The sequence below is a fragment of the Xenopus laevis genome, chromosome 4S (genome assembly GCF_017654675.1).
Source record: "Xenopus laevis strain J_2021 chromosome 4S, Xenopus_laevis_v10.1, whole genome shotgun sequence".
Classification (NCBI taxonomy): domain Eukaryota; kingdom Metazoa; phylum Chordata; class Amphibia; order Anura; family Pipidae; genus Xenopus; species Xenopus laevis.
Window position 1 is genome coordinate 80,592,006 of NC_054378.1, and position 24,958 is coordinate 80,616,963.

A 24,958-nucleotide genomic window follows, 5' to 3' on the forward strand; every position below is an offset into this window, starting at 1 on the left:
TTAAGGGTTTGGGTTCCTAGAGCATTGGGCTTATTTTTTCTTGCGGTACAACCTATATTGGGGCAAATTCACTAAAGCGTGAAGCGGCTAACACTAGCGCAAATTCACCAGCGTGACGTCTTTCGTTACTTCGCCGATTTACTACGGGTGCTGGCGTAAATTCGCTAGCGAAGTAGACCTACTCTAGCGCTACTTCGCACCCTTACGCCAGGTGAAGTTGCGATATGGAGAAGGGAAGGAACTACGCTAATTCACTAACGTGCGCATTTTACTAAACGTTACCTCTTGCGCCAGACTTGCCTTCGCCACCTCAGACCAGGCGAAGTGCAATAGAGTAGATAGGGCTTGCTTCAAAAAAAAGTTAAAATTGTTTCTAAGTCCCAAAAAAACGCTGGCGTCCTTTACTTTTTTTAAGGGTGATAGGCTGAAAAAGATAGTACTTTTTTTGGGGGTACCCTCCTTCCCCCCTACATTTCCTAACATAAGGCACCTAAACTATACAGTGGGCACATGTATAGGGCAAAATAACTTTTATTTTATGAAGCTTTCCCAGGCTTGTGTAGTGTAATGTATTTGCTGCTACATATACGTCCATTGTACTTTAACTTGGCACCGTATGCAAATTAGGCATCACTATTGTAACTTTGCTTGACAAAGTAATGCTAGCGCAACTTCGCTACCTTTCGCCTCCCAGAGCACAACTTCGGATTTTAGTGAATTAGCGGCGCCCTGGCGAAACTTCGCCTGTCGAAGTGGAGTGAAGTGTGATGAAGCCAACGCTGGCGCAACTTTGAAGGTAAGTAAATTTGCCCCATAGTCATGATGGTTTGCACCTCATTGGAAGGGGGTCCACTGTACTAGAGGAAAGAATGGCTAAGAGTGTTTAAAGGAGCAGTAACACCAAAAAATTAAAGGGAGTTCAAGGAATAACAATAAAATATACTGTTGTTCTGCACTGGTAAAATTGGTGTGTTTGCTTCAAAAACACGATTATAGTTTATATAAAACAAGCTGCTTTGTAGCCATGGGGGCAGCCATTCAAGCACAGGATACACAGTAGATAACAGATAAGTTCTGAATAATCCCATTGTATGCTTCAGAGCTGTTATTTGCTTTGTATCCTATGTATTTTCTTCTTTTTCAGCTTTGAATGGCTGCCCCCATGGCTACACAGCAGCTTGTTAATTGAAGCTATTGCAGAGTTCGGAAGCAAACACACCAATTTTACCAGTGCAGCACAAAAATGCATTATATTTACATTTCTTCAAAACACTTTCATTTTTAAGTGTTACGGTTCCTTTAAACTAGGCAACGAGTGGATGGGTGAGCTTTATGTGGAAGCTAGGGTAGACTGGGCAGTTGGATTAGAAAGTGATCATGGGGGAGGAGTATGGAGTGCATACAGTTTATCAGCTAAGGTGGTCCCTGTTACAAGGAAAACAGACCAATACTAACTTAAGATATAATTCTCCATTAAGTAATGTAAATTTCAAAAGGAAAACTAGTAACCTCCACTGTATGCTGGCAAATAGTTATTGGGTAAAATGGGAAAGTTAGAGTTAATTGCATGCTCTAAACATTATGATATAATTGGTATCACTAAGACCTGGTGAGATGAAACATGTGACTGGGCTGTAAATTTAAATGGTTGCACCCTTTTTAGGAGGGACAGAAGGATTAAAAAGGGTGGAGGAGTGTGTTTGCACGTAAAGCCTGAATTAAAGTCATGCTCAAAAATAACCATTGATGGCACCGGATAGGGTGTGGAATCCCTCTGGGTAGAGATTTCGACTGGGCAGAACAAGCTAGCATGTTTGTAAATATGCTGAATGACAACTTTATTCTTTAGAGCGTACTAGGAATGATCTTGTAATAACTAATAATAACAAACTCATCTCTAGCATTTGCACGGGTGAGCATTTTAGGGAATATTGATCATAACACGGTCTTTCTTTGAGATTCTGTTGCAGAGGCAGCGCTATAAGGGACTGACTAAAACACTAAATTGCAGACGTGCAAACAAAGTTCTGTCTTGCATAAAAAGGGGCATCAACTCAAGGGATGAAAACATAATTTTGCCTCTTCATAGGTCCCTGGTGAGACCTCACCTGGAGTATGCGGTGCAGTTTCGGGCTCCAGTCCTTAAGATGGATATAAATGAGCTGGAGAGAGTGTAGAAACGTGCAACTAAACTGGTTAGAGGCATAAAGGAACTTAAATTATAAGAGTAGACTGTCAAGGTCGGGGTTGTTTTCTCTGGAACAAAGGCGCTTGCGAGGGGACATGATTACACTTTACAAGTACATTAGGTGACATTATAGACAAATAGCAGGTGAACTATTTACCCATGAAGAGGGTCACAGCACCAGAGGCCACCCCTTCAAACTAGAGGAAAAGAACTTTTATTTGAAGCAACGTAGGTGGTTGTTCACAGAGAGGACAGTGAGGTTGTGGAATGCCCTGACGGATGTTGTTGTGATGAATGATTCTGTTAACGTGTTAATGTGGCTTGGATGATTTCTTGGACAGACATAATATCCAAGACTATTGTGATACTAAAATCTACAGTTAGTATAGCTATGGGTATATATAGTTTATGTGACTTGATGGACTTTGGTCTTTTTTTCAACCTGATTTAACTATGTAACAAGGTGCGAAGAAAAAAACAGTAGTGGATGCAGCTCTGTAAATAATAGTTTGCAGCTAAAGAAACAGAAAAGCATATTCTATACAAGCCATTGTTGACTTCAACTATTAGGAAGTACAGGGGGGGGGGGTCATTGTCAGCATGAGTATATAGTGGGTCTGTATGTCCCAGCAGGAAGTGCATACATGTCCAATTTGATCCTAAACAAATTCTGATCAAACATTGGGTCCTGCTGACCCACACAAATCTAGTTTGCTAGACAATACCCATATTATTAAACAGTTATCAGCCCATTTTTGGTTAATTTATTGTAAGTGTCAAACAACAGTGCTTTAACTGATCACCCAGTACAGTGCCTAAAATATGAATAACATAGGCATCAATAATAGCCCGGCACATCTGCATGTCAGAGACAAACTGTAGCATGTTAGTCTAAATTTCTGCCTCTTCCCAATGACTTGACTGGCCCTGATCTTTATACATTCAGGGACAAATAAGTACATTGAAGAGCAGGAATGCCTGGTTTTAGTTAAGTGGAAAAATTCACATCCTTAACAACAAACCTTCCAAAGACGCAAACCAATACCCTAAATTTGGGTATGGCTAGGAAAAACTACAATATTTCTACATTAAAATATTGTAATACCATTTAATAAATCCTGCTGCTGATTTAGCTATTAATGCTACAGTACATTTCAGCACCTGTGTTCTGTCTTTGTGTGACAAAAGCTTTGAATAAGAATCAGTGGATATTCAATTATCCTCCCCAAGGTTCTCTCCGTTTACCTACAGGTTTGAAAAAAACATGCTCGGCAATGCAGCAATTTAAACCTGTCAGTCACCTCTTGCCATCAGACAGCATGTTAATAGCCTGCTAAGGGCAACACCATCACTTGGAAATGAACCCATTTGGTATCAAAGAGTTAAGATGTAAACAAAAATACTGCAATTTAAAAGTCCCATTAACACAAATACATGAATATGAAATAAATGCTAAAATATGAATTTTCATTATATTTAAGAAACCAAAGCAGTTTGATGCAACTGTGTAATCCTAATAAATAATATTCTTTGTATTTGACATTAGTATTTATATCAGTGAAATGTAAGACTAATTAGAATAAGTAAACATGTCACTCATAATAAAGCATTCTAGTTTATCATTATCTTTGATAGGATTTTATTTATAAATAGTAAAATAGATTGCATTCTGGGTTTATCTGTACAGATAAATACACAATTTTACACACATGCAAACACACACATATATTTATATTGAACAAAAAATTGATCTTTTTCCTGTTCGTGGTTTTAATTACCAATGCACATAATTCTTTCATTGTTCATTGTCAAAGTGATGTATTAAAGAGGTCATATTTAATATACTGTTTTTGACATTGTGAAAAACATTGCAGACACATGCAGTAGTTTCTAGTGTATAACTCCTGCTCTCAGTAATCTAAGCAAAGCAAGGGTCAGTTGTATATATTTTGTAATAAGGCTGTTCAAGCACTTGTTGTTCTGCTGAAAATAGCAGAATAGGAGAGAATGATCTGCAGTGAGGAAATAAAAGGAGGTGCTTGAGGACTTAATAGTGGATAAGAACAAAGCAACCATAATATTATACATTTCTCTTTAGTAATGCATTTGATTTTAAACTTCTAACCGAATTCTAAAGTTAAGTGATCTGTGACTCCCATTTACACCCAAAGAATATTGCATGCAACCCCTAGGAACAGTGTAACAAAGGGTAGTGACCTTGAAGGTAAAAATGCAGAGGCAGACAAAGGAAACAGAAAACAAAGAGAAATGCACAGAGATGGTGCGACCTAATAAAGATACCAGAGTATTATGGGTTAAACACAAAAATAGAGAGGTTTAGTCCCACTGTCTCCAGCTTCTCCCCACCATCACTTACTGTACTCCTACGCTAACATGCCAGCATGTCAAGAAACAGGAGGCTTTCATAATCACTTATGATCAATCCCACGCATTCAGCATTATAGGGACAGCCAAAATCAGTTGGCCATTATAAACAATTAGTGATCTCTTTTTGCAAGAGATATACATGACTGTAAAATTGCTAAAGTTCCATTTTCACATAGACAGCGGAGAATAAACTCATGTGCTTCTCTTGGCATAAGCAATATCTTCTAAACATCAGCAAAGATACAAACTTTTTCTTAACATCTGAGTAAAAAACAGATGGACTGTTAGCAGGAAAACAAGATGCATCACATGGGGCATCAATCATTTCCAATATGTCAGTTTCTGCTACTCTCACTGCATTATACTAAGAATGCAGGGTTGTATATAAACTTACAACAATGTCTGAAACCTTGACAGAAGGATAATCGATAGGAGTTTTTAGTGGACAATGTCGAGCTGCTGTGATTTACTGGTCACCAGTTAAAGCAGATCTTGATAAGCCAATAATTTGCCAATGAGCCAATCAGATCAGACCATATTGACCCACAACTTCAGTGACCAAATCATGCATGAAATGTAAGGTGCCCGAGTCTTTCTACAAATGCATAGCTTAATCATGGCACTGCAGTAATGGTCACATTATTTTCATATCCTGGGCATGGACAAAGTGCAAAACCAATTCCATAACAAATCCCATGACTTATTGGAAAAACTTTGTGTTCCTTAGCATTTTATTTTTGTGCTGGCAGGCCCCTGAATGAGCATACCTTCTTTAGGATTAGAGCCAAGAATCTCAAACTGAGGGTAAGTTTGGAATTACTGCATGGAATAGATCTGAGGTGGTTCCAATGAGATGAAAAAGTTATTTTTGTTTTTATAGCATAGGAGCTAGCAAGCAGCTCATGTTCCACTGAGCATGTTATGATCTTATTTGGATTCATCAATGACCTGCAATGATGGTTGTCTGCACTTTACCTCCTTCCCATTATACCGCAAAACAAAGACAAAGTGAATTAGTAAAACTGCAGATAGGAAAAAGATAAGTTGTGTATCGGATCAATAAGTAAATGTTAGAGAGCAGTCTACTAGAAAGGTAATGACTATAACCATAAGTGGTGATCATGTTTACTTTTTGGGGCTTTTATGGTGATAACGTTTTTACCTTATGGATTTCCATGTCCAGAGTAAACAATGAACCTGTAAGGCATTGGATACAAGTGATAACTCACTTTACATATTTTTTATTTACTACCAGACTGCAACCCAGTTGTCTGGCTGTATGGTATAAATAATTAGTAATTTTTAAATGTACTAAAAAGTAGGGATTCACCGAATCTACTATTTTAGATTCAGTCGAACCCCTGAATCTTTCACGAAAGATTTGACCGAATAGCAAACCAAATCCTAATTTGCATATGCAAATCTGGGTTTCCAGATAACAGATCCTATACCTGTATAACTGGATTAGTATATGAAAGTTGTATCGTAAAAACACTTTACTTTAGCCTACCCAAATAGACTATAACTTATACAGTATTAAATCACATATATACACAAATCTGCCTGCTTTTCGCATAGCTCAGTCTCATTAAACACCAGACCAGACAGGGTGCTCATCTCACATGGGAAGTCTCCTCTACCGTGGCCGATAAAGAGCCCAAAAATACCCGCCCCTCCGTATTTATATGAACTGATGCATTTAAAAGAAGTGACGTGCGCCAAAACTTGGCAATCACGCAAGAATGCCAAAAGGCAGCATTTTACCATGGGAGATAAAGCACCTTGTCAAGGCCCTAAAAAAAGTGGTGATCTTAAATGCTTTTGTTCGCTTATATTACAGGTATGGGACCTGTTATCCAGAATGCTTGGGACCTGCGGTTTTCCAGATAACATATCTTTATGTTATTTGGATCTTCATACCTAAAGTCTACTCGAAAATCATGTAAATATTAAATAAACAAAATACTGGTTTTGCTTCCTTTGGATCATGTACAAGGTTTGACTCATGTACAAGATTCTATTATTACAGTGAAAAAATAAATAATTTTTAAAAATTTGGATTATTTCATTATAATGGAGTCTATAGGAGACGGCCTTTCCGTAATTCTGAACTTTCTGGAGAACGGGTTTCTGGATAATGGATCCTATACCTGTACAACCTCTGCTTGTTCAAATTAATATAATGAGAATTGTTTTTTCAGGGTCTAAGGCAGTATCCTGCATATTTATCGGGTATCTTACTCCTAGGTATTTGCTTTAATTGATTTTTTTTAATTAACTGCTTAACCATATGTTTCAAGTCTTAAAAATAAATATAAGGCGCACACTAGGCGCTGCCTCAGCTTCTCTCCGCCTCTGTTTTCTCCACAATGCGGAAAGAAGCAGCGCACTTCCCTCTGCTTCAGAGTGTCTCTGATGCATGGCGTTGGCCTGTGTGCAGAAACTTGAAACGGATTTTTGCGGGAAAATGCATAGTTTTGTAATGGCATTTAGCATAATAGTATCTTGTCGTGCCCAATATATCTGTACATAAACAGTAAGGGTAGGGACACACTGGGCGATTTGGGGAGATTTAGTCGCCTGGCGACTAATCGCAGCGACTTTTCTCCCCGAATGCCTCCCCTCACTCTGCGCCTGGATAAAATTAAAAGTCGCCGGCGCTAATCACACACGGCGATTCGTTTTCCGAAATCGCCCGAAGTTGCCTCACGAGGAAACTTCGGGCGACTTCGGAAAACAAATCGCCGCGTGTGATTAGCGCAGGCGATTTTTCATTTTATCCAGGCGCAGAGTGAGGGGAGGCATTCGGGGAAGATTGGTCGTGGAAAGTCGCGGCGATTAGTCGCCAGGCGACTAAATCTCCCCAAATCGCCCAGTGTGTCCCTACCCTAAATTGTGTGTTGACCTTACTACTCTAGCTTAATAAACACCTATTGCACAATAAGGTGCAGTGTTAAAACACTAAAACAATGAATGACTCCTATCACTGCCACGTGCTATCTTTGACATAGGTCTCATTAATCAAACATGACAGCTATGATGAAAAACCAGCTTGGACTCAGCAATAAGAAGAGGATATGACTCCGGTTTACGAGGCACTGCTAAATGAATAGCTTGGGTTATTTCATTTTGCTCGGGAAGCATTCTCAAAGGAATTTTAAGAAAAACTGCCTTACTACAAACCACCACTGAAAAATAAAGAAATACTGAGACAGCACACATCACTACAAATAGCAATCAATCCACACCAGATCCAGCCACCTCCCTTTTGCCTGCAGTTTGCACTGAATAAACCAAAGTGTTTACTGAGTATTCTCTAGAAGAACAGCAAACAAACTGAAATTATATCTGTGCAAGATTTCAAAACTGGGTTTTAATTAGTGACGGGAGGATGTAATCTAGGGTCAAATGTTATAGCCCTATGGCTGCATACCAATGTGCATGAATCCAAAAAGGCAGCATGCTATTTTGAAACAGAATGACTCACAGAACATGATTATGACTGACCAAACAACTAATAATTAGACACCTCTACAGGCCTGCTTCACATTAACACTGCCGTTGAGGGAAGAGCAACTGGGATTTAAAAATGTGTTCCTTTTGCTGAAACAGTTTTCAAAAAAGACAAATGTTAATGTCACCAAATATAAGGTCTGTTAGTAAATGCATTCATGGGATTAGTTAAATGCAGGCAATTGTGTTTATTTCTATGTTAAAACGTAAAAGCATACCACATGTACATTATTAAATGTTAGCATAAGAAATATACAACAATGCCGTCGCCTTAATTTGGTTCTCCCTGTCCCTCCTTGATACAGTTATATTATTTTTAGCTCCAAACAAAGGAAAAGGATACTTATTCCTAAGAAACCATCTTTAAAGAAATGGGATAAGCAAAATGCTGCCCATTGTTTAGCGATAACCCAGCTTGAATTGACTGCACAACTATTTGGCATGCAGAAAAAAAAAAAAAGGGCTAGTAAATATGATCAGTGATGTTAATAGAATTATACATGCTGTATCCTGGTACCAAACGTAGGCTAAACATGAAATACACAAAAGATGAATGAAAGGGAAATGCTTGTCTCCATTTAATGGTGGTGCATGTCAAACAAACCAGATTTTCTTCCATAACTTGTCTGCCTGAGAGGCTATAATGCATTAGGGGAAAACAACTAGGAGCTGATGACATTAGATGAATTAAAGAATTAATTTGTACACAATTTACTGTAAATTTAATTTGTACTTATGCTATATTTTATGTTTAAACAGTATATCCATGACTGGTCAAAGTGCTTGTGTGCTTACACTATTGTAAGTGAATTGTAACATCTGACGAGCACCTGCTACAATTTTCAAATCTGTGAAATATATGAAATAGTCACAAATCACTGATTTACCCTTCTCATACAATTTCACTCATATTGTTGGGGCACCAAATATCTTCATATGCTAACGTCTAATGATTGACATTATATATACCACAGACAAAGTGAACAATAGAAGCATATCAATAAGTAAATTTGCTGAACTCTTTAAACAATCACATTGGCGTGCCTATAGCAGCAAACTAAAGTTGGACATGACATATAAATATATCACACTGCCTGTGCAATATTTCCATTTTTTTATAGCTAGATCAACAAGCAACCCCCTTACCACCACTGCAGTCTTTGATGGCATAGGAGTTAAGCAGGAGTTCATCAGGCAAGCAAATTGGAAATTTGTTGAAATACTTTATTCCCCTCCAACAGCTGATCAAAAGGACCTAAGTACTTTGGAAGCTGAAATTTGCCCTTTTCTGTGTATATAGGATATTTCTTGTATTAAATAGGCAAAATTATATATCTGTGAAATATGTTTATTACAGTCTTTCAGAAGAATGATATTTAATAATTTTATTTACCATGGGGCTGATTTATCAAAGGTTTTTTTTATTTATCAGAGTTGTTTTTTTTTACCTAGAATGACCTCAAAACAGTATCTTATTTAAGAAAAAACTAGAATGTCTAAAACTTGAATGAATATTACCGACCCAAAGACTTGAATTGAATTCGAATCTGAAAAAATACTTGAATCTCATTAAGGCTATTAACATCTCTAAATGGGTCACCTCTGCCATTGACTTCTACATGAACTCAGCAGGTTTTAGGTGGTGAATCGTTGAATTTGAGTTGTTCCCAGGGTCCAGGTATGATAAATTTTCAATTCAAATTATTCCCAACTCAAATATGTGGGTTATGACCAAAAATTCAAATCTAAAATTCGAATTTACAAATCCAGCCTTAAAGGGGTTGTTTACACTGTTTTCAGTTCAGTTTTTTTCAGACGATTCCCCAGAAATAAAGAGTTTTTTCAATTACTTTCCATTATTTATTCTTTACTATTTTTCCAAAATCTTAGTTTAAAGTTGAATGTACTAGTGATGTGTGGGCCGACCCGATACCCGCAGGTTCAGATCGACCTCGCACTGCTCCTCGCAGGTGGCGGGTGGGTGCGGGTTGAGCTCTTCTCCTGCTCTCCACCTCCAAATGCCGGCATCCGACTTCCGTGTTCAGGTTTTATAGTCTCGTGTCTGCTCGCCCCGCCCCTTTTGTGACGTCATCGGCGGGGCCCCGGAAGAGCGGGCGCGGGTCAGGAAAATCCTGACCCGCACATCACTAGAATGCATGTCTCTGGTGTTTGAGTCTGGTAATTCAGTAATTCAGGTGCAGACGCTAAACTGTTACAATTTTACAACATTTAGTTGATACCATTTCTCAGAAGCTTCTCTAGAGTATTCACAACTATTGTATCAGTTCTAATAGCTGCCTGTAATGAAACCCAGAGATTCTGCTCAGCAGGGACAAAGATAAGAAATGGATCAACTACTGTAAATGTATCAATTTAAAACAGCTTACAGGGTCATCGACCCCCCCCCCGAGCTGCTTTAGAGGTTGAAAATTTACATTTTACTCTTCAATATTAGAAAAATGGTCACACATAGAAAATAGAAAGTAATTGGAAAAAGTCATTATTTCTGGTGATCTATCTTAAAACAACTAGTTGTTTGAAGGTGAACAACCCCTTTAATAAATCTGCCCTTAAAATTACTAATTCCATTGACTTAAAAAGTGAAGTTTTTAGGAGAACAATATATGTTTAAGTTATATTTATATATTATTATTATTATTATAACTTTCAGAGATTTCAGATCTCATAAATTGCAAAAGATTCCAAATATTTCATCACTGGAAATGCATTACAACAAAATAACTAACTAATGTCCCTATAGCAGAGCTGGTCATACACAGAGGAAGTGACTAAAGTAGAGCTGGCCATACACAGAGATATGCTTGATTGCCAACAAGCAGATCTTTGCCTGATTTAGATACTCAATGGTGGACCAAATCAGTTGAATCTGACTATTGGGCATCAGTGGCAAAGGCTATAGCTTTGGACTCACATATGGGCCAATAAGCTGACAACTAGGTAGTCAATATTGGCCTATGTATTGCTAGCTTTATTCTAAAAGTACAAACCTTGCCACCACGAGCACCAAATGATAGATACTCTTGATTTTAGCCATTATAAGGCAATGTTTTAGTAAAAAGTAGAGACATTCCAAAAATCAAGCCAAGAAACTGGCTATGGCACATAAAGAAAATTAAGATTCACTCTGTACCATTTTGACAATCCAAGTCATATTTCAGATATTTTAAACTGAAAAACTTTCAATCATTTTATCACAAGGAAGCTGTTAAAAATGTCAGAAAAGGGAGCCTTTGCTAAAAACATAACATGCTAGTTCATGTACATTTAATTCTACTGAATACCATAGCTTCCATATGTGTAGCAATTAATTTAATAGCTATACCTTTTTTTATGTCTATGAGAATACAATAGAACATATTAAAATATTATGCAGAAGTTTAGATGAAAACTGGAGGAGAAACTCATACTCTTAAAAGAAAAAAAAATGGTGGATGCATCAAATGTTCTGCGTGTAAAATGGTAGGTACCAAAATAGTTAAACCTACGTTTTAAGGAAAAAGGGAAGCGATTTATGGTAAAATGATTATATGTAGCATTGTTCTCTTAAATAACAGGCACACCATCTTGCCATCTATTTCCATCATCTGTCAAGTGAAGTTGCCATCCTCCATTCTTTAAAAAAAAAACTATAAAAAAAACACACACACACACCTAACGGTATACATAAATAGTTAAATCTTAGTTTTAAGGAAAAAAGGAAAGTGGTTTATGGTAAAATGATGATATGCATTGTTCTCTTGAATGACAGGCACACCATCTTGCCATCAATTTCCATCATCTGTCAAGTGAAGTTGCCATCCTCCATTCTTTAAAAAAACAAAGCACTATGCACTAAACAAAAAACACTAAAAAAAAAACGAGACACACACCTAAAGGTATACATAAATAGTTAAATCTAAGTTTTAAGGCAAAAGGGAAGTGATTTATGGTAAAATGATTATATGCATTGTTCTCTTGAATGACAAGCACACCATCTTGCCATCTATTTCCATCATCTGTCAAGTGAAGTTAACATCCTCCATTCTTTAAAAAAAACACTATGCACTAAACAAAAAATACTAAAAAAAAAAACACTATTCACTCTACCTACTTAAAATGTGTGGTTTATATAAACAGCAGCCCTAAGGGACAGGGATACAGCTAGACCTTTCTATCTGGCTTATCATTACAAGGTTTTAAGTGAAGTGCTGATTCAGCTAAACATGGACAAAGCAAATGCACGATTATATAAGTAGCCATCCTCTCTACATCCAGCAGTCACTCCTCTCTTTTCCTACCTTGCCTAGATTGGCTGATTTGGTACACAGATAATCGGATTGTTATAATCTCTCTATGCTCTTCACAGATTTTGTGATTACATTACAGCTCTGTTATTAGCTATTTTCAAGCGTGTTAAAAAGGAACCTAGAACAAGGTAAGACAAAGGTTTTCTATTTCCAATTTCCTCCCCAGCCATACTAATGAAAGGCGTTGTCTATACAGACAAAACCATCAATACTGAGGGGTTGGATTAAGGACTTTCAGCAGCAGTCGCGTGTAGACTTGGGTATAAAACAAAAGCAACAACCAGCTGAATTAGAACATGTAGCAAGTGATTTTTGAAAAGCCAGGGAAGAGATATAACAACTTGCTAAAATGTAGTGTGACCCAGTTTCAGTGACCAGTCAGTCCAGTTGTTGACCAATTCCCAGCAACCTTTGAGCTGCACTTCAGCAATACCTGGAGGAGTCATAGGCTGGATATCCTCAAGCATAGTGCAACTTTATGGCACTTCATTCCTGGGCAAATACATTCTCTGTATATTTTAAGATTTGTATGAACCACAAGCAATTTAAAAGGTCATATTGGTACAGCTAGAGCAGAGTCTGTTGCCTGAGGCTTGCCTATGTTACTACTTTGTCTAGCATGCTGGTGTCTGGTGAATTGCCTATTTCTGGGAGCTGTAAACAAGCTGCTGTCTGGAGAGGGTGCTGGGAGTTGTAGAACAGTGGAAGGGAACGACCCCCTCCCCCAGCTGGTTGGTTTGGGGTATAAGGTATATGGAAGGTGGGTGAAGCTCAGAACAAGAGAATGTATAACATTTAACAGTTTCATTGCAAAGTGTTAGTGGTGGCAATGAAAGAGTCAAATAGCTGTTCTCTAGGGATAAGTGCTCACCTCATACTGGATATACTGCTTCCTCCACTCCGGGGTGATGTGCGCCGATAAATGCTCAGCGAACTTCATCCTCAGACCTGTTCCGAAGGGGCCCCTTACGTCCCCCTCTCTGCTTCCGTCGCCTCTGCTACAGGTAGATTGCGGGAACTGCTGCGGCTCATGTGTCCCGAACTGGCCGGTGCCTTCCCAGAGGTCTAGTTATATCCAGTGAGCAGTCACACTTAACCCCACAACGCCCCGCTGTGTTATATCACCAGACGTCCACTGTTTTTGCCTCGCTGTCACTGTCAGCTGCTCTCTCTCTCTCTCTTTGGGGTGCCTCAGAGCATCTCCCTGCTTTGCCTCTGCGCTAGCCCCGCCGCCATCTTGCTAAACCTCCCACTGCGCTTGCGTAACACCCACCCCCACACAACGTCATTGTCATGGAAACCACCTTCCGAAGGTAGAAAGGGTGGGCAAAAAGGAGGAGCTTCGACTCTAGAAGAGTAGTTGTAGCACCCGGCTTGTCATGGGCGGTGGCGAAGTTTATTTTTTTTTTAATCGAAGGGATGGGTTTGAAGTGGGCCCCGCCTCGTAACTTTGAGTCTGCATTATGGCCACGCCCCGCTGTTTGAAATCTCAGTTTGGTGAGAATCTGTCGCATGGACAAGTTCTAGTCCCTTTTAGCCAATGTCCAGATTTATAGTTCACACACTATTTTACAACCAGAAATTGCGAAATAATTTATTTCTCACACGTTTAGTCATTGTGACAGCTTTAAAGGAACAGTAACACCAAAAGATGAAAGTGTTTTAAAGTCATTACATTATAAGGTCTTGTTCCACTGCTCTGGTACAACTGGTGTGTTTGCTTCAGAAACTCTAGTTTATATAAACAAACTGCTCATGTAGGCAGCCATTCAAGGCTGAAAACGGTGAAAGGGCACAGGTAGGGTTGCTGCCTTTTCTGCAAATACCAGCCAGGTGGCAACCCTAGGCACAGGATACACAGCAGATAACACATAAGCTCTGTAGTATACAATGGTACTCTTTAAAATGTATCTGTTATCTTCTGTGTATCCTGTGCTTAAATGGCTGCCCAGCAGCTTTTTATATAAACTATAGTTGTGTTTCTGAATTAAACACATCCGTTTTACCAGTGCAGGGCAACACTATTTTATATTGTCATTTCTATAAAACACTTTTATTTGTGTTACTGTTCCTTTAAGCTTCAAGATTTTTTTCCTAATCTTCTCATGTTTAAGACATTCTTTATATAGAGCACTTTACAGAAATGATGCATCATTTACATAAATCCCTGCTAGAGTTGCAACCTTTTGACATGGAGTTATGGGGGCAGAGAAGAAATAGATCATATCAGGGTCCAGCAGAGTAGGGGTAAAATACCTAAAATGGGAGTGGGAATTGAGTTGATCAGGGCTTAAGTAGGCAGGTCAGGGGCAGAACTAGGATTGTCACTTTTGCAGGCAGCTTGACCTGAACAAAGGGGGCAGGGCAGATAGCATTGGTGATGGGGCAGTGATGTTGGGGTGAACATGATGACATCAGAAGCTGGCACAATTATGTCCCTGGAGTTATGAGGCCAGGGCAGTTTTGAATTGGCTGCCCTATGAAAAATTGAGATCCAGTTCAAAACCACATGGGTGGCAACCCTATCTTTATATATATTGTGCTTTAATAACAGGTATAGGATCTATTATTCAGAAATCATTTATTCAGAAAGCTCTGAAATACATCAATTCTAATTGAGAAAAACAGTTTCTTGATTGCTTTCCCTTTTTTTGTTTTTGTTTCTGTAATGATAAGAAAGTAACTAAGCCATGTTGAGGTGCGTATTTACATATGGGCAACATAAAGACTTATTGTTCTGGCTAGAACTGAACTCAGTGCTGCAGAGTGTCAGTTGGACATACACTAGTGATGTGCAGATCGGGTAAAACCCGATTCTAACCCTGCCCTCCCTACAGCCCTACTTCCGGCCTGCAAATTACTAACGTACAAAGCACTGTTTTGTTTGCAGACTTGAATCGTCAAAGCCATACATAAAGCCTATTGGTTATCAAAGGGGTGCACAATTATCACCTGCCTGACTTTTTCAGCTATTGTGAAGGTATACAATGTTTAGAGGCAGACGTCTCAAAGGTGTAGCCATATCATCAGAGCCAAGACAGCATCTTTGTTGTATAACCATCAAGCCCTAGATTTTTGATGTTTGGACTTCTCAGGATGTCCAGTTCCGTTAGAAGTTGATGGGATGAGTTTGTTGTTTTTTACCATAAAAGAGAGTTTCTGACCTGAAATATTACAATGCTGTAATGCAAAATTGATTTTAGAATTGATTGCTTCACTAGCAAAGATTAAGCCCTTTTTGGTACATCAGAAGGAAAAAAATATGGTTAGTTTTATAGGTAATATTAACAACACCTGACTAAAGCCTTAAATGCAGGCTGAGAAGCCAAACCACTCATCTCAACCCATGTTACAGTAACTGTATTGACATAGTTTACCCAGGTGCAGGAACTCATAGCGACCAATGAGGTGTTTTCCCAGATTTATCAAAATGTGGGGTTAGCGTTCCCTACAGAAAAACTTACTTACTTTACATTCATTCCTATGGGATTTTTAGGAGTATATTTCCCCCCACTCATAAAAACTCTTCTAAAAATCCCATAGGAATGAATAGAAAGTAGGTGATTTTTTCTGTGGTGAACTGTAATCTACCATTTTGATTATATATTTTATTACATAACCCATTTATTCTTTGATTAATGCAGTCAGCTGTCCAATGTAATACAACCTAAAGAACTGTAAAAAATTACATTTACAGGATAACAAAATAAATATTGTGTAAAGTAAAATGTGATATTTTAATTTTGGTGACGTGATTCTTTAAATGTTTTAACTTAAAGGAATAGTTCAGTGTAAAAATAAAAACTAAATATTTAGATAGGCTGGATGTCTAACATAACAGATCTTTGGAAACACAGATCTTTACTGCTAAAGGGCTGTGGTTGCTTTGGGCTGGTACAGAAGCCCAAAACATAATGTACAACATCTCTAGCTACTTCTTTAGTTAAGCTTTAGTTCTCCTTTAAGTATATAGTAACAGTGAAACTGAAACTGAAAGGGAACTCTGCTTTCATCTGACTTACCTGTGCCTGTTGTCCCCTCAGTGCCTGGTGCTCCAGCTGTTGTTCCTCATTGCTGTTTCCTCCTTCTTGTTAAGATAAATATATTTGTGTCATTATTGATGAGTTTCTTGGCAGTATTTTGTCTGTTACCAAACCAAAAAGCCCCTCATGTATGCCTTCCTTTGATATTGTCTTGTGCTCTCATTAACTGAATTTCTACTAACACTGTCTATAAAATCATGGAAACAAACAGAGGTGAGGCCACCAAGACAACCAACTGGCAAGTTTTAGGTAGAACTTATAGGGCATTGTAAGGCACAATAGACAAGTTTTGCTCACCCATTAGCTCTTGTTATAATATCCATGGTGAGCAACAATTTTCAACCGAGCATCTAGAATAATGATCCCCAACCAGTAGCTTGTGAGCAACATGTTGCTCCCCAACCCCTTGGATGTTGCTCCCAGTGGCCTCAAATCCAGAGCTGATTTTTGAATTCCAGGCTTGGAGGCAAGTTTTGGTTGTATAAAAACCAGCTGTACTGCCAAACAGAACCTCAAGTAGGCTGCCAGTCCACATAGGGCCTACCTATAGCCCTTATTTAGCAGTGCACCCCCAGGAACTTATGCTTGTGTTGCTCCCCAATTATTTTTACGTCTGAATGTTGCTCACTGGTAAAAAAGGTTGGGGACCCCTGAAGGTGCATATGTGGAGAATACTTTTTTAAAAATAGCCCTGCATAGAAATGGAGCTTCTACAGGTGGTTATTCCTACAAGCAGATCCAAAAGGTTAAACAGAATAATTCTGTCCTGAGGTTAAATACAGCATTCTCTTAAATTAGAAGGTCTCCCCTTGATTTGGGGGAGGGGTGCACCCCCTCCAGTGAATTAAAACACTATGTTTTTGTTATAGCAGTGCCACACTGCCATCCTGTACTAATCATACATCTTTCTTACACTTAGAGCTTCTGCAGGAAGTGAAACCTTGTTATAAGCTAAGTCCTTACCAATTTTTGGACCTCATGGTAGGGTTTAAACAAATCAGAAAACTCTGTTGTAGGTGTAGTGCTGCAACATAACTTTGGAAGTAGTACAGACTAAACTGCATCTATGAGGGATGCATTCTGTATACTATTTTACTTTAAATAATGCTATAGTTATACAGTAAATACAATGTATTCTTAGAAATATAATCTGAAAGTCCAAGGTGCCTTTCTTGGGCACATACATCATCTCTGTTCCCACCTATCCTTTGTCTCAGGCATTCAAAATTGACAATCATTGTGTGTTTGCCATGAAGCAAGATTAGATGCTCCCCTCATTAAGAGCAAAATTTCTGTTCTTTTCATGACAAATTTTCTCTTTTAGTGAAGAGAGTCCAAGTGCCATCTTTCCACTAGCAATATTCCATTCTGAGTGAAAGAGAGCTAGGTGTGTGTGTGGCAGCATCCCAGAACCACCCCCTTTGAGCAGAGTGCAAAGATACAAATGCCAGGGTTAAAAGGTAAGTGATAATGAAGCCAATTTGGGGCTACTGCATATTTATTTAAATTATAGTTTCTTTTTTAAACTGTGCTCATGAAGACAGAAGTGTTGTCTTAAAATTGAGTTATTCCCAAGAGGTTGTGTAATCCATCTGTGCTGTAGAAGTATAACATAGCATAAGTACATGAAAGTACACTTTTGTTATAAAAATAGTGCATGCAGATTAGATTCTAACATATTTTAATTCTAGTTAGAAATCTTGCAGTACAGCTTTTGCTGTTTTATAAATGGATTATTTTTACTTATGCGAGCACTCAAGACCTACACATTTAGGAGAACTGGGTGATCCCCACCTCACACCTTTACATAAGTGAAAAACCACAGTGGTCAGGGATCACCCCTTGTACAGCACATCACTCCCATAGAAAGTACCCCAGGCTTGGGAGCTTTTTTTTTACTGAAGAGGTGCACCAGACTGGGTAATAGTTAATAATTTTATTCCCTGAAGGTGCCTAAAAATGGCAATTTTTTAAAGAACATTCCCTTTGCTGGTGATCTAAATTATATTGGCCTGGCTTGTTGATATCATCACATGAATCTTTCTCATATTTTGTAAATATTTCTTATATATTTGTCATTGGCCTGGTTACCAACCTAGTAGATTGTGTAGGAATTATGAAGGGATGTGCAGACCCAGCCACTTCTTGCCTAATTAGTTAGTGGGTAGACCTACAACTATATTCTGAACCAGGGGTCCCCAACCTTTTTTTTACCAGTGAACAACATTCAAATGTAAAAAAAGCTGTCAAAACAAACATGAAGAAAGTCCAGGGGAATGCCACATAAGGGCTATGGTTGGCTATTTGGTAGACCCTATATTGATTGGCAGCCTACAGGAGGCTCTACTTGACAGTATGCCTAGTTTTTATACAACCAAACCTTGCCTCAAAGCCTGGAATTCAAAAATAAACACCCGCTTTGAGCAACATCCAGGGCCGCCATCAGAAATTGTAGGGCTCCATAAGACAAAATTTCCTGGGCCCCCTGGGCTGCGCCCACCGCAAACCCCACCTATAGGTCTGCCCTCCCCACCCCACAGGTCCACCCCCACCACACAGTAAAAAAATAAAAAACATTGGTGGCTAGGGTTCCCACATGTTAATAAAAAAATATTGGTCGTCCCACATGGTAAGAAAAAAATTGGTGGAGAGGGCTCCACCACTTTATAAGAACATTGGTGGCCAGGGCCCCTCTTAAACATCCATGTAAAAAACTTGACCCAACCAGAAGTTTAAAAAAAAATTGGTGCCCAGGGCCCCACCACACAACAGGGACCACAAATGGTTACCTTTAGGGGGGGGCTGCCATGCTGTACTTATTTCATTAGCTTGGCCCACCTGCTGTAAGTGAGCTGCCAACTACAGAAGGGAGGAGGGGAGCACAGGTGGCTGCATCATCTTCCAGTGACAACATTTTCTTCCCTTATTGGTCACAGAATTTCAAGTCCCGGTAAAGCTGCATGGTGATTGGATGAGCTGGAGGGGAGGTTCAAACCTCAGCTATCCAATCCCTGAGCAGCTCAGCGGGACAACTCTGTAACCAATAAGGGAAAGTAATGGACAGAAGATACCTCCCCCTGTGTTCCTGCCCTGCCTTCTCGAAGTCGGCAGCTCTCAGAAAGCAGGTGGGCCCAGTTAATCAAGTTAGTGCGGCGTGGCCGGGCCCCCCTTACCCTCGGGCCCCCTACAACTCTCCCCACTATCCCCCCCTAATGGCGGCCCTGGCAACATCCAAGGAGTTGGTGAGCAACATGACGCTCGTGAGCTGCTGGTTGGTGACCACTGTTCTGAACAATAGGCCCTGCAAACAGAAACGCAGCAAGGAAGTACAACCTGGTAGCAGTTCTTCAAAAGTTGTGAATGTAGTGCATCACTGGGAAAAAAACAGCAGCCTGAATGGTAGCAGATACTAAGTCATTTAGGAGTGCCTTGATATTTTGAACATGCATAATATTCAAATATATTGGGATCTAAAGATCTACAGTTCTTTTGTATAGATGTTGCCATATATTTACATATGTGAGAGAATAGATAGGTCTGTATAAATATGTGTATATGTGTGTACAGGGCTGGTCCGGACTGAGAATTAAAATAGGCCCTGACATTTCAGGTACACAGAGGCCGAATCAGCCCCCACCAGCCCACTAAATACTGACTTTCTATGGGACCTTATAGCAGCCCCTCTGGTATTTGCCAGAACCCACAGATTGCCAGTCCGGGCCTAGTACAGGGGTTCATTTGGAGGGGTTGAACTATATGAATGTTTTTCACCATTCCTTCCACTTGGAGGCATTTCTAAATTAGGTGTGGTAAAAATACCAACCCAGTATATCTTTCTCTTTGACATAAACAGATGGCAAGAACGGGAGGAGGGTGTCATATATTTAGAGAGCATAGGATAAAAAGCTCCCACACCACTGTGCACCTTTCCACTCCTTTTCCCCATTTGAAAAAGGGTTTTCCCAACACTGGACATTGTTTGGGTATCATTTGTAAACATCCCCAGATAGCATTGTGTGCAAAGGTTCTTGTTACTACTATCCAGGGTCAGACCGGGGGCCCAGGGCCCATTGGGGCTACTGGCCCAGGGCCCCCCTCTGGCCACCCTGCTGCTCTGGTGCGATGCACAGCATTTGTGAGCATTCATGCTGTACCGCATTTGTGCACATGCACAACGCCGCATTTGTGCGCATGTGCACTGCCTGAGTATGCGCAAATTTCTTTTGCTGCAACAAAGGGAGAGTGCGGATTAAGAAGTGGATCTGGGCCAGCGGGGCCCACAAGAGCCGGGGGCCAAACAGGGTTTTTCCCGGTATCCTGCTGGCCCAGTCCGACCCTTCTTCTATCTGCCATATTTCATATGGTAACTTAAAGGGGTTGTTCACCTTCCAAACACTTTTTCAGTTCAGCTGTTTACAGATTGTTCCCCAGACATAAAGACTTTTTTCAATCACTTTCCATTATTTATCTTTTACTGTTTTTCCAAAATCTAAGTTTAGAATTGAATGTCTGAGTCTGGCAGCTCAGTAATTCAGGCGCAGACTCTAAACTGTTACAGTTTTGCTACCAACTAAATGTATCAATTTAGAACAGTTTACAGGGTCGACGATCCCCCTACCAGAGCTGCTTTAGAAGGTGAAAAATGACACTTTACACTTCAATATTAGAAAAACATCGACACATACAAAATAGAAAGTAATTGGTCATTATTTCTGGTGATCTGTCTGAAAACAACTAGTTGTTTGAAGGTGAAGAACCCCTTTAATCGACATTTACCTTGACTGACCCACCAACAGGCCCGGACTGGCAATCTGTGGGTTCTGGCAAATGTCAGAGGGGTTGCTGTAAGATGCCATAGAAAGTGACTATTATGTGGGCTGGTGGGGGCTGTTTGGGCCTCTGTGTACTAGGAATGCCAGGGCCTATAAGGCATCCCAGTCCAGTAGTGCCTACCTAAGAACCTCTACCTTTGGCAGGGCAGAAGGTGTCAAGCTATTTTGAATTTAAATTAATTTTAAATTTTATAGTCTTGGGAAGAAGACAGGTGACGTTTCAGCTGCTGTCCAATTGCAGCAATATCAATTGAAGCTTCAAACATCCTAGGGCAGGAATAACAGCTACCAACACAGTGAATATCAGGTCTGAATAAACCAGTTACTGAAAGGCATAATTACTTAGGGGCAGATTCACTAAGCTCGAGTGAAGGATTCGAATGAAAAATACTTCGAATTTCGAAGTATTTTTTTGGTACTTCGACCATCGAATTGGTTAAATTCATTCGAATTCGAACGAAATCGAACGAATCGAACGAAAAATCGTTCGACTATTCGACCATTCGATAGTCGAAGTACTTGCCCTTTAAAAAAAACTTCGACCCCCTACTTCGGCAGGTAAAACCTACCGAAGTCAATGTTAGCCTATGGGGAAGGTCCCCATAGGTTTGCTAACCTTTTTTTGATCGAAGGATTTTCCTTCGATCGTTGGATTAAAATCATTCGAATCGTTCGATTCGAAGGATTTAATCGTTCGATCGAACGAAAAATCCTTTGATCGATCGAACGAAGGATTAGCGCTAAATCCTTCGACTTCGATATTCGAAGTCGAAGGATTTCAATTCGAGGGTCGAATTTCGAAGTATTTTTAACTTCGAAATTCGACCCTTAGTGAATCTGCCCCTAAACCTTCATCATTATATCTTCATTTAGCCTGTACCCAAGACCTCACAAATAGCATACTGTGACACTAATAATAAAAATGTGTAGAGAAGAAATTTGCTGTGCTTGTAACCTTCTCCTGTTCCCGCCTTCAAGATTTCTCCTTGGCAGCCTGTTAATAAAATGTTCTGGGATATCCTGCCATCATTCCTGCAGTGATCTAAACATTCCTTTTGGATCAAGGTTTTCTATGAACTCTCTCTCTAAAACCATCTGACTAGTGTTGAAAATCCATAGATATGATTTCAATATGTCTTAAACTAATAAAACTCTGCTTCCCTAGAGATAGATACATACAGACCAAGTATATATTTTCTCATCTTCTTTCCCCTTCTTTTTTCTGCTCATGGGGGCTGTTCCCATGCTGTACTGGTATAATAAAAATATCAGTATGTCACACCTATTGTGCTCTGACCAGCTCAATATCTACCTTTATGTATTTCTGCTAAATTTTGATTAACATTGTTTTAATATCATAAGATTAACAATTGGCAGTACAGATAAAAGTAATAGTAGAGTCATTTTAGAGAAAATAATTTGTACTATTTTGTAGAAACTTAAAAACGGCAACAGAAATGTTGTCTGGTCTGATCACTTTTATCATTTAACGGTGCCTTCAGCTCCTTCAACAGAGACATGTTTGTGTTTGACTGGCTTTCTAAGATCAAGCACAGACGCTTTTTGAAGGACTGAACTCCAGGAAGCTTCTGATTATATGATTATCAGAATGGATTATATCTTAGCCTGGATCTTCTAAAAAAACACTACATAAGAGATCTTCTTGATTGTTGGCTGAATCTCATGGGCTTCCTTGAGAAAAAACTTGCCAATGCCATACATTTAACAATAAGATCTTTTGGCAGGTCAACAAGTCAGTGGATTTTTGAATGCTTCATCCATCCTGTAACGACTTGTCAGTCACGAACCTCTCTAGCAGCTGAACTCTTTCATGCACAACGGAACCACTGCAGATACCGATGTTCACCGATGCCCTTTTGGGGCCCCGGGCTTTCTGTTGCAGAACCCACAGGGAACACAATCCAGAGAGAGAGAGAAAGTGCTTAAAGGAATTACCGGCAAGGATCAGGCAAAATCATAGTCAAGAAACAGACAAAAGGGGGTAAGGCAGGAGGCAGGAATGGTAGTCAGACAGGTAGAGATCAAAATATCAGGAAATCACACAAAATGTAACAAAAAAGGAAAGGTATTTTAAGACAGAATTGGTGCTGAAATTCGAACCATGTGCCGAAAAGTGACATCATGGCGCTACACTACATATGCAAGCATCACGACGCACACAACTTACACGAGCGTTATACGCCCAGTGCCGGACCCGGGACCATGCGTAGCCCGCGCATGCACACCACAATGCAAGTACGGACACGCTTACACACCCCATTGGTGGGCTCAAACAGGTTTATCCAAAAATCATTTGGGCTCATGATCATGATTCAAAAGTGTATAGAAATGGTGCCAGTAAAGGAGTAAAGTCCATGGGCCATTGTGGTTCTTTCTTAATTGACATCAAAACTTGAAGAAGCCCAAGTCATGTTCAAATTGGTGGGGTGCCTGTTATATGCAACCTTGTACTCTGACATAAACATGGGATTCACTTTCAAGATCCTTATATATTTAAGGGGTGGTTCACCTTAGGTAACTTTTATTATGTACTAGAACGGCCAATTTGAAGCAACTTTTCAATTGGTATTCATTGTTTATATTTTATAGTTTTATAGTTATTTGCCTTTTACTTCTGACTCTTTGCAGATTTCAAATGGTCGTTGGTGACTCCCTTCTAAAAAGCAAATGCTCTGTAAGGCTACAAATGTATTGCTATTTGCTATTGTTACTTTTTATTACTGATCCTTCTATTCAGACCCTCTCCTATTCATATTTCAGTCTCTTTTTCAAATCAATGCATGGTTGCTATGGTAATTTGGACCCTAGTTACCAGATTGCTTAAAATGCAAATTGAAGAGCTGCTGAATAAAAAGCTAAATAACTCAAATGGTTTCAATAATAAAAAATGAAATCAAATTGCAAATTGTCTCAGAATATCACTCTCTACATCATACTAAACGTTACCTCAAAGGTGAACAACCCATTTAACTGCAACACAGAGGTTTTTCCACTTGTATTAATCTCAATAATTATGTAACCAACTGCACTAACAAATGACTTGAGAATCCACTATCTGTTTTTTTGTTGTCTTTATTATGAAAGTCTTCTATTCGTCTATGCAGTCACCTTTGAAATAAACAGGGGGAAAACAATTTGCTTGGGAGCATTAGGGTGCATACCTGAGACAATTTCCCAGCCTATCTTTCTTATCCTTGAGTAAAAACATATATATCAAACCCACAGGCCTGCAGTATTAATTTCAAGGGAAACAAACATTCTGCTTTTCTTTTGGCAGCCTTATCCTCCTGCTTTAGAACTGTTTTCCTTAAAAAGTCAGGGTTATGACTACTGACATACATATTCCTGAACACAGCAATTTTTGGTTTTAGTTAAAAGAACAGTAACATTAAAAAATTAAAGTGTTTTAAAGTAATACAAATTTAATGCAGTGTTGCCCTGCACTTATAAAACTACTTCAGAAACACTACTTTTGTTTGTATAAATAAGCTGCTGTGTAGCAATGTGGGCAGCCATTCAAAGGAGAAAAAGCTCAGTTTATACAGCAGATAGCAGATAAGCTCTGAAGAACATAATGGTGTTATGTGTTATCCACTATTTAACCTGCGCCATATACGGTAGCCTTTTTTCAATTTCCACCATTGCTACACAGCAGCTTGTTTATAT

General features: G+C 39.3%; 2 protein-coding genes across 3 annotated transcripts in view; one reads left to right on the top strand and one right to left on the bottom strand.

Moving 5' to 3' along the window:
* xpr1.S (xenotropic and polytropic retrovirus receptor 1 S homeolog) overlaps positions 1-13,706 on the bottom strand; it is a 69,242-nt gene extending 55,536 nt beyond the window's left edge. Inside the window, exon 1 of the mRNA XM_018260982.2 lies at positions 13,268-13,706. Within this exon, the coding sequence (XP_018116471.1) occupies positions 13,268-13,336 (69 nt within the window). The 5' untranslated portion in view covers positions 13,337-13,706. The remainder of the gene's footprint in view (positions 1-13,267) is intronic.
* Positions 12,486-24,958, top strand: part of acbd6.S (acyl-CoA binding domain containing 6 S homeolog) — an 84,358-nt gene continuing 71,885 nt past the window's right edge. For both annotated transcript variants that reach the window (XM_041591444.1, XM_041591443.1), the window contains exon 1: positions 12,486-12,524. The gene's annotated coding sequence lies outside the window, so the exon portion shown is untranslated. The remainder of the gene's footprint in view (positions 12,525-24,958) is intronic.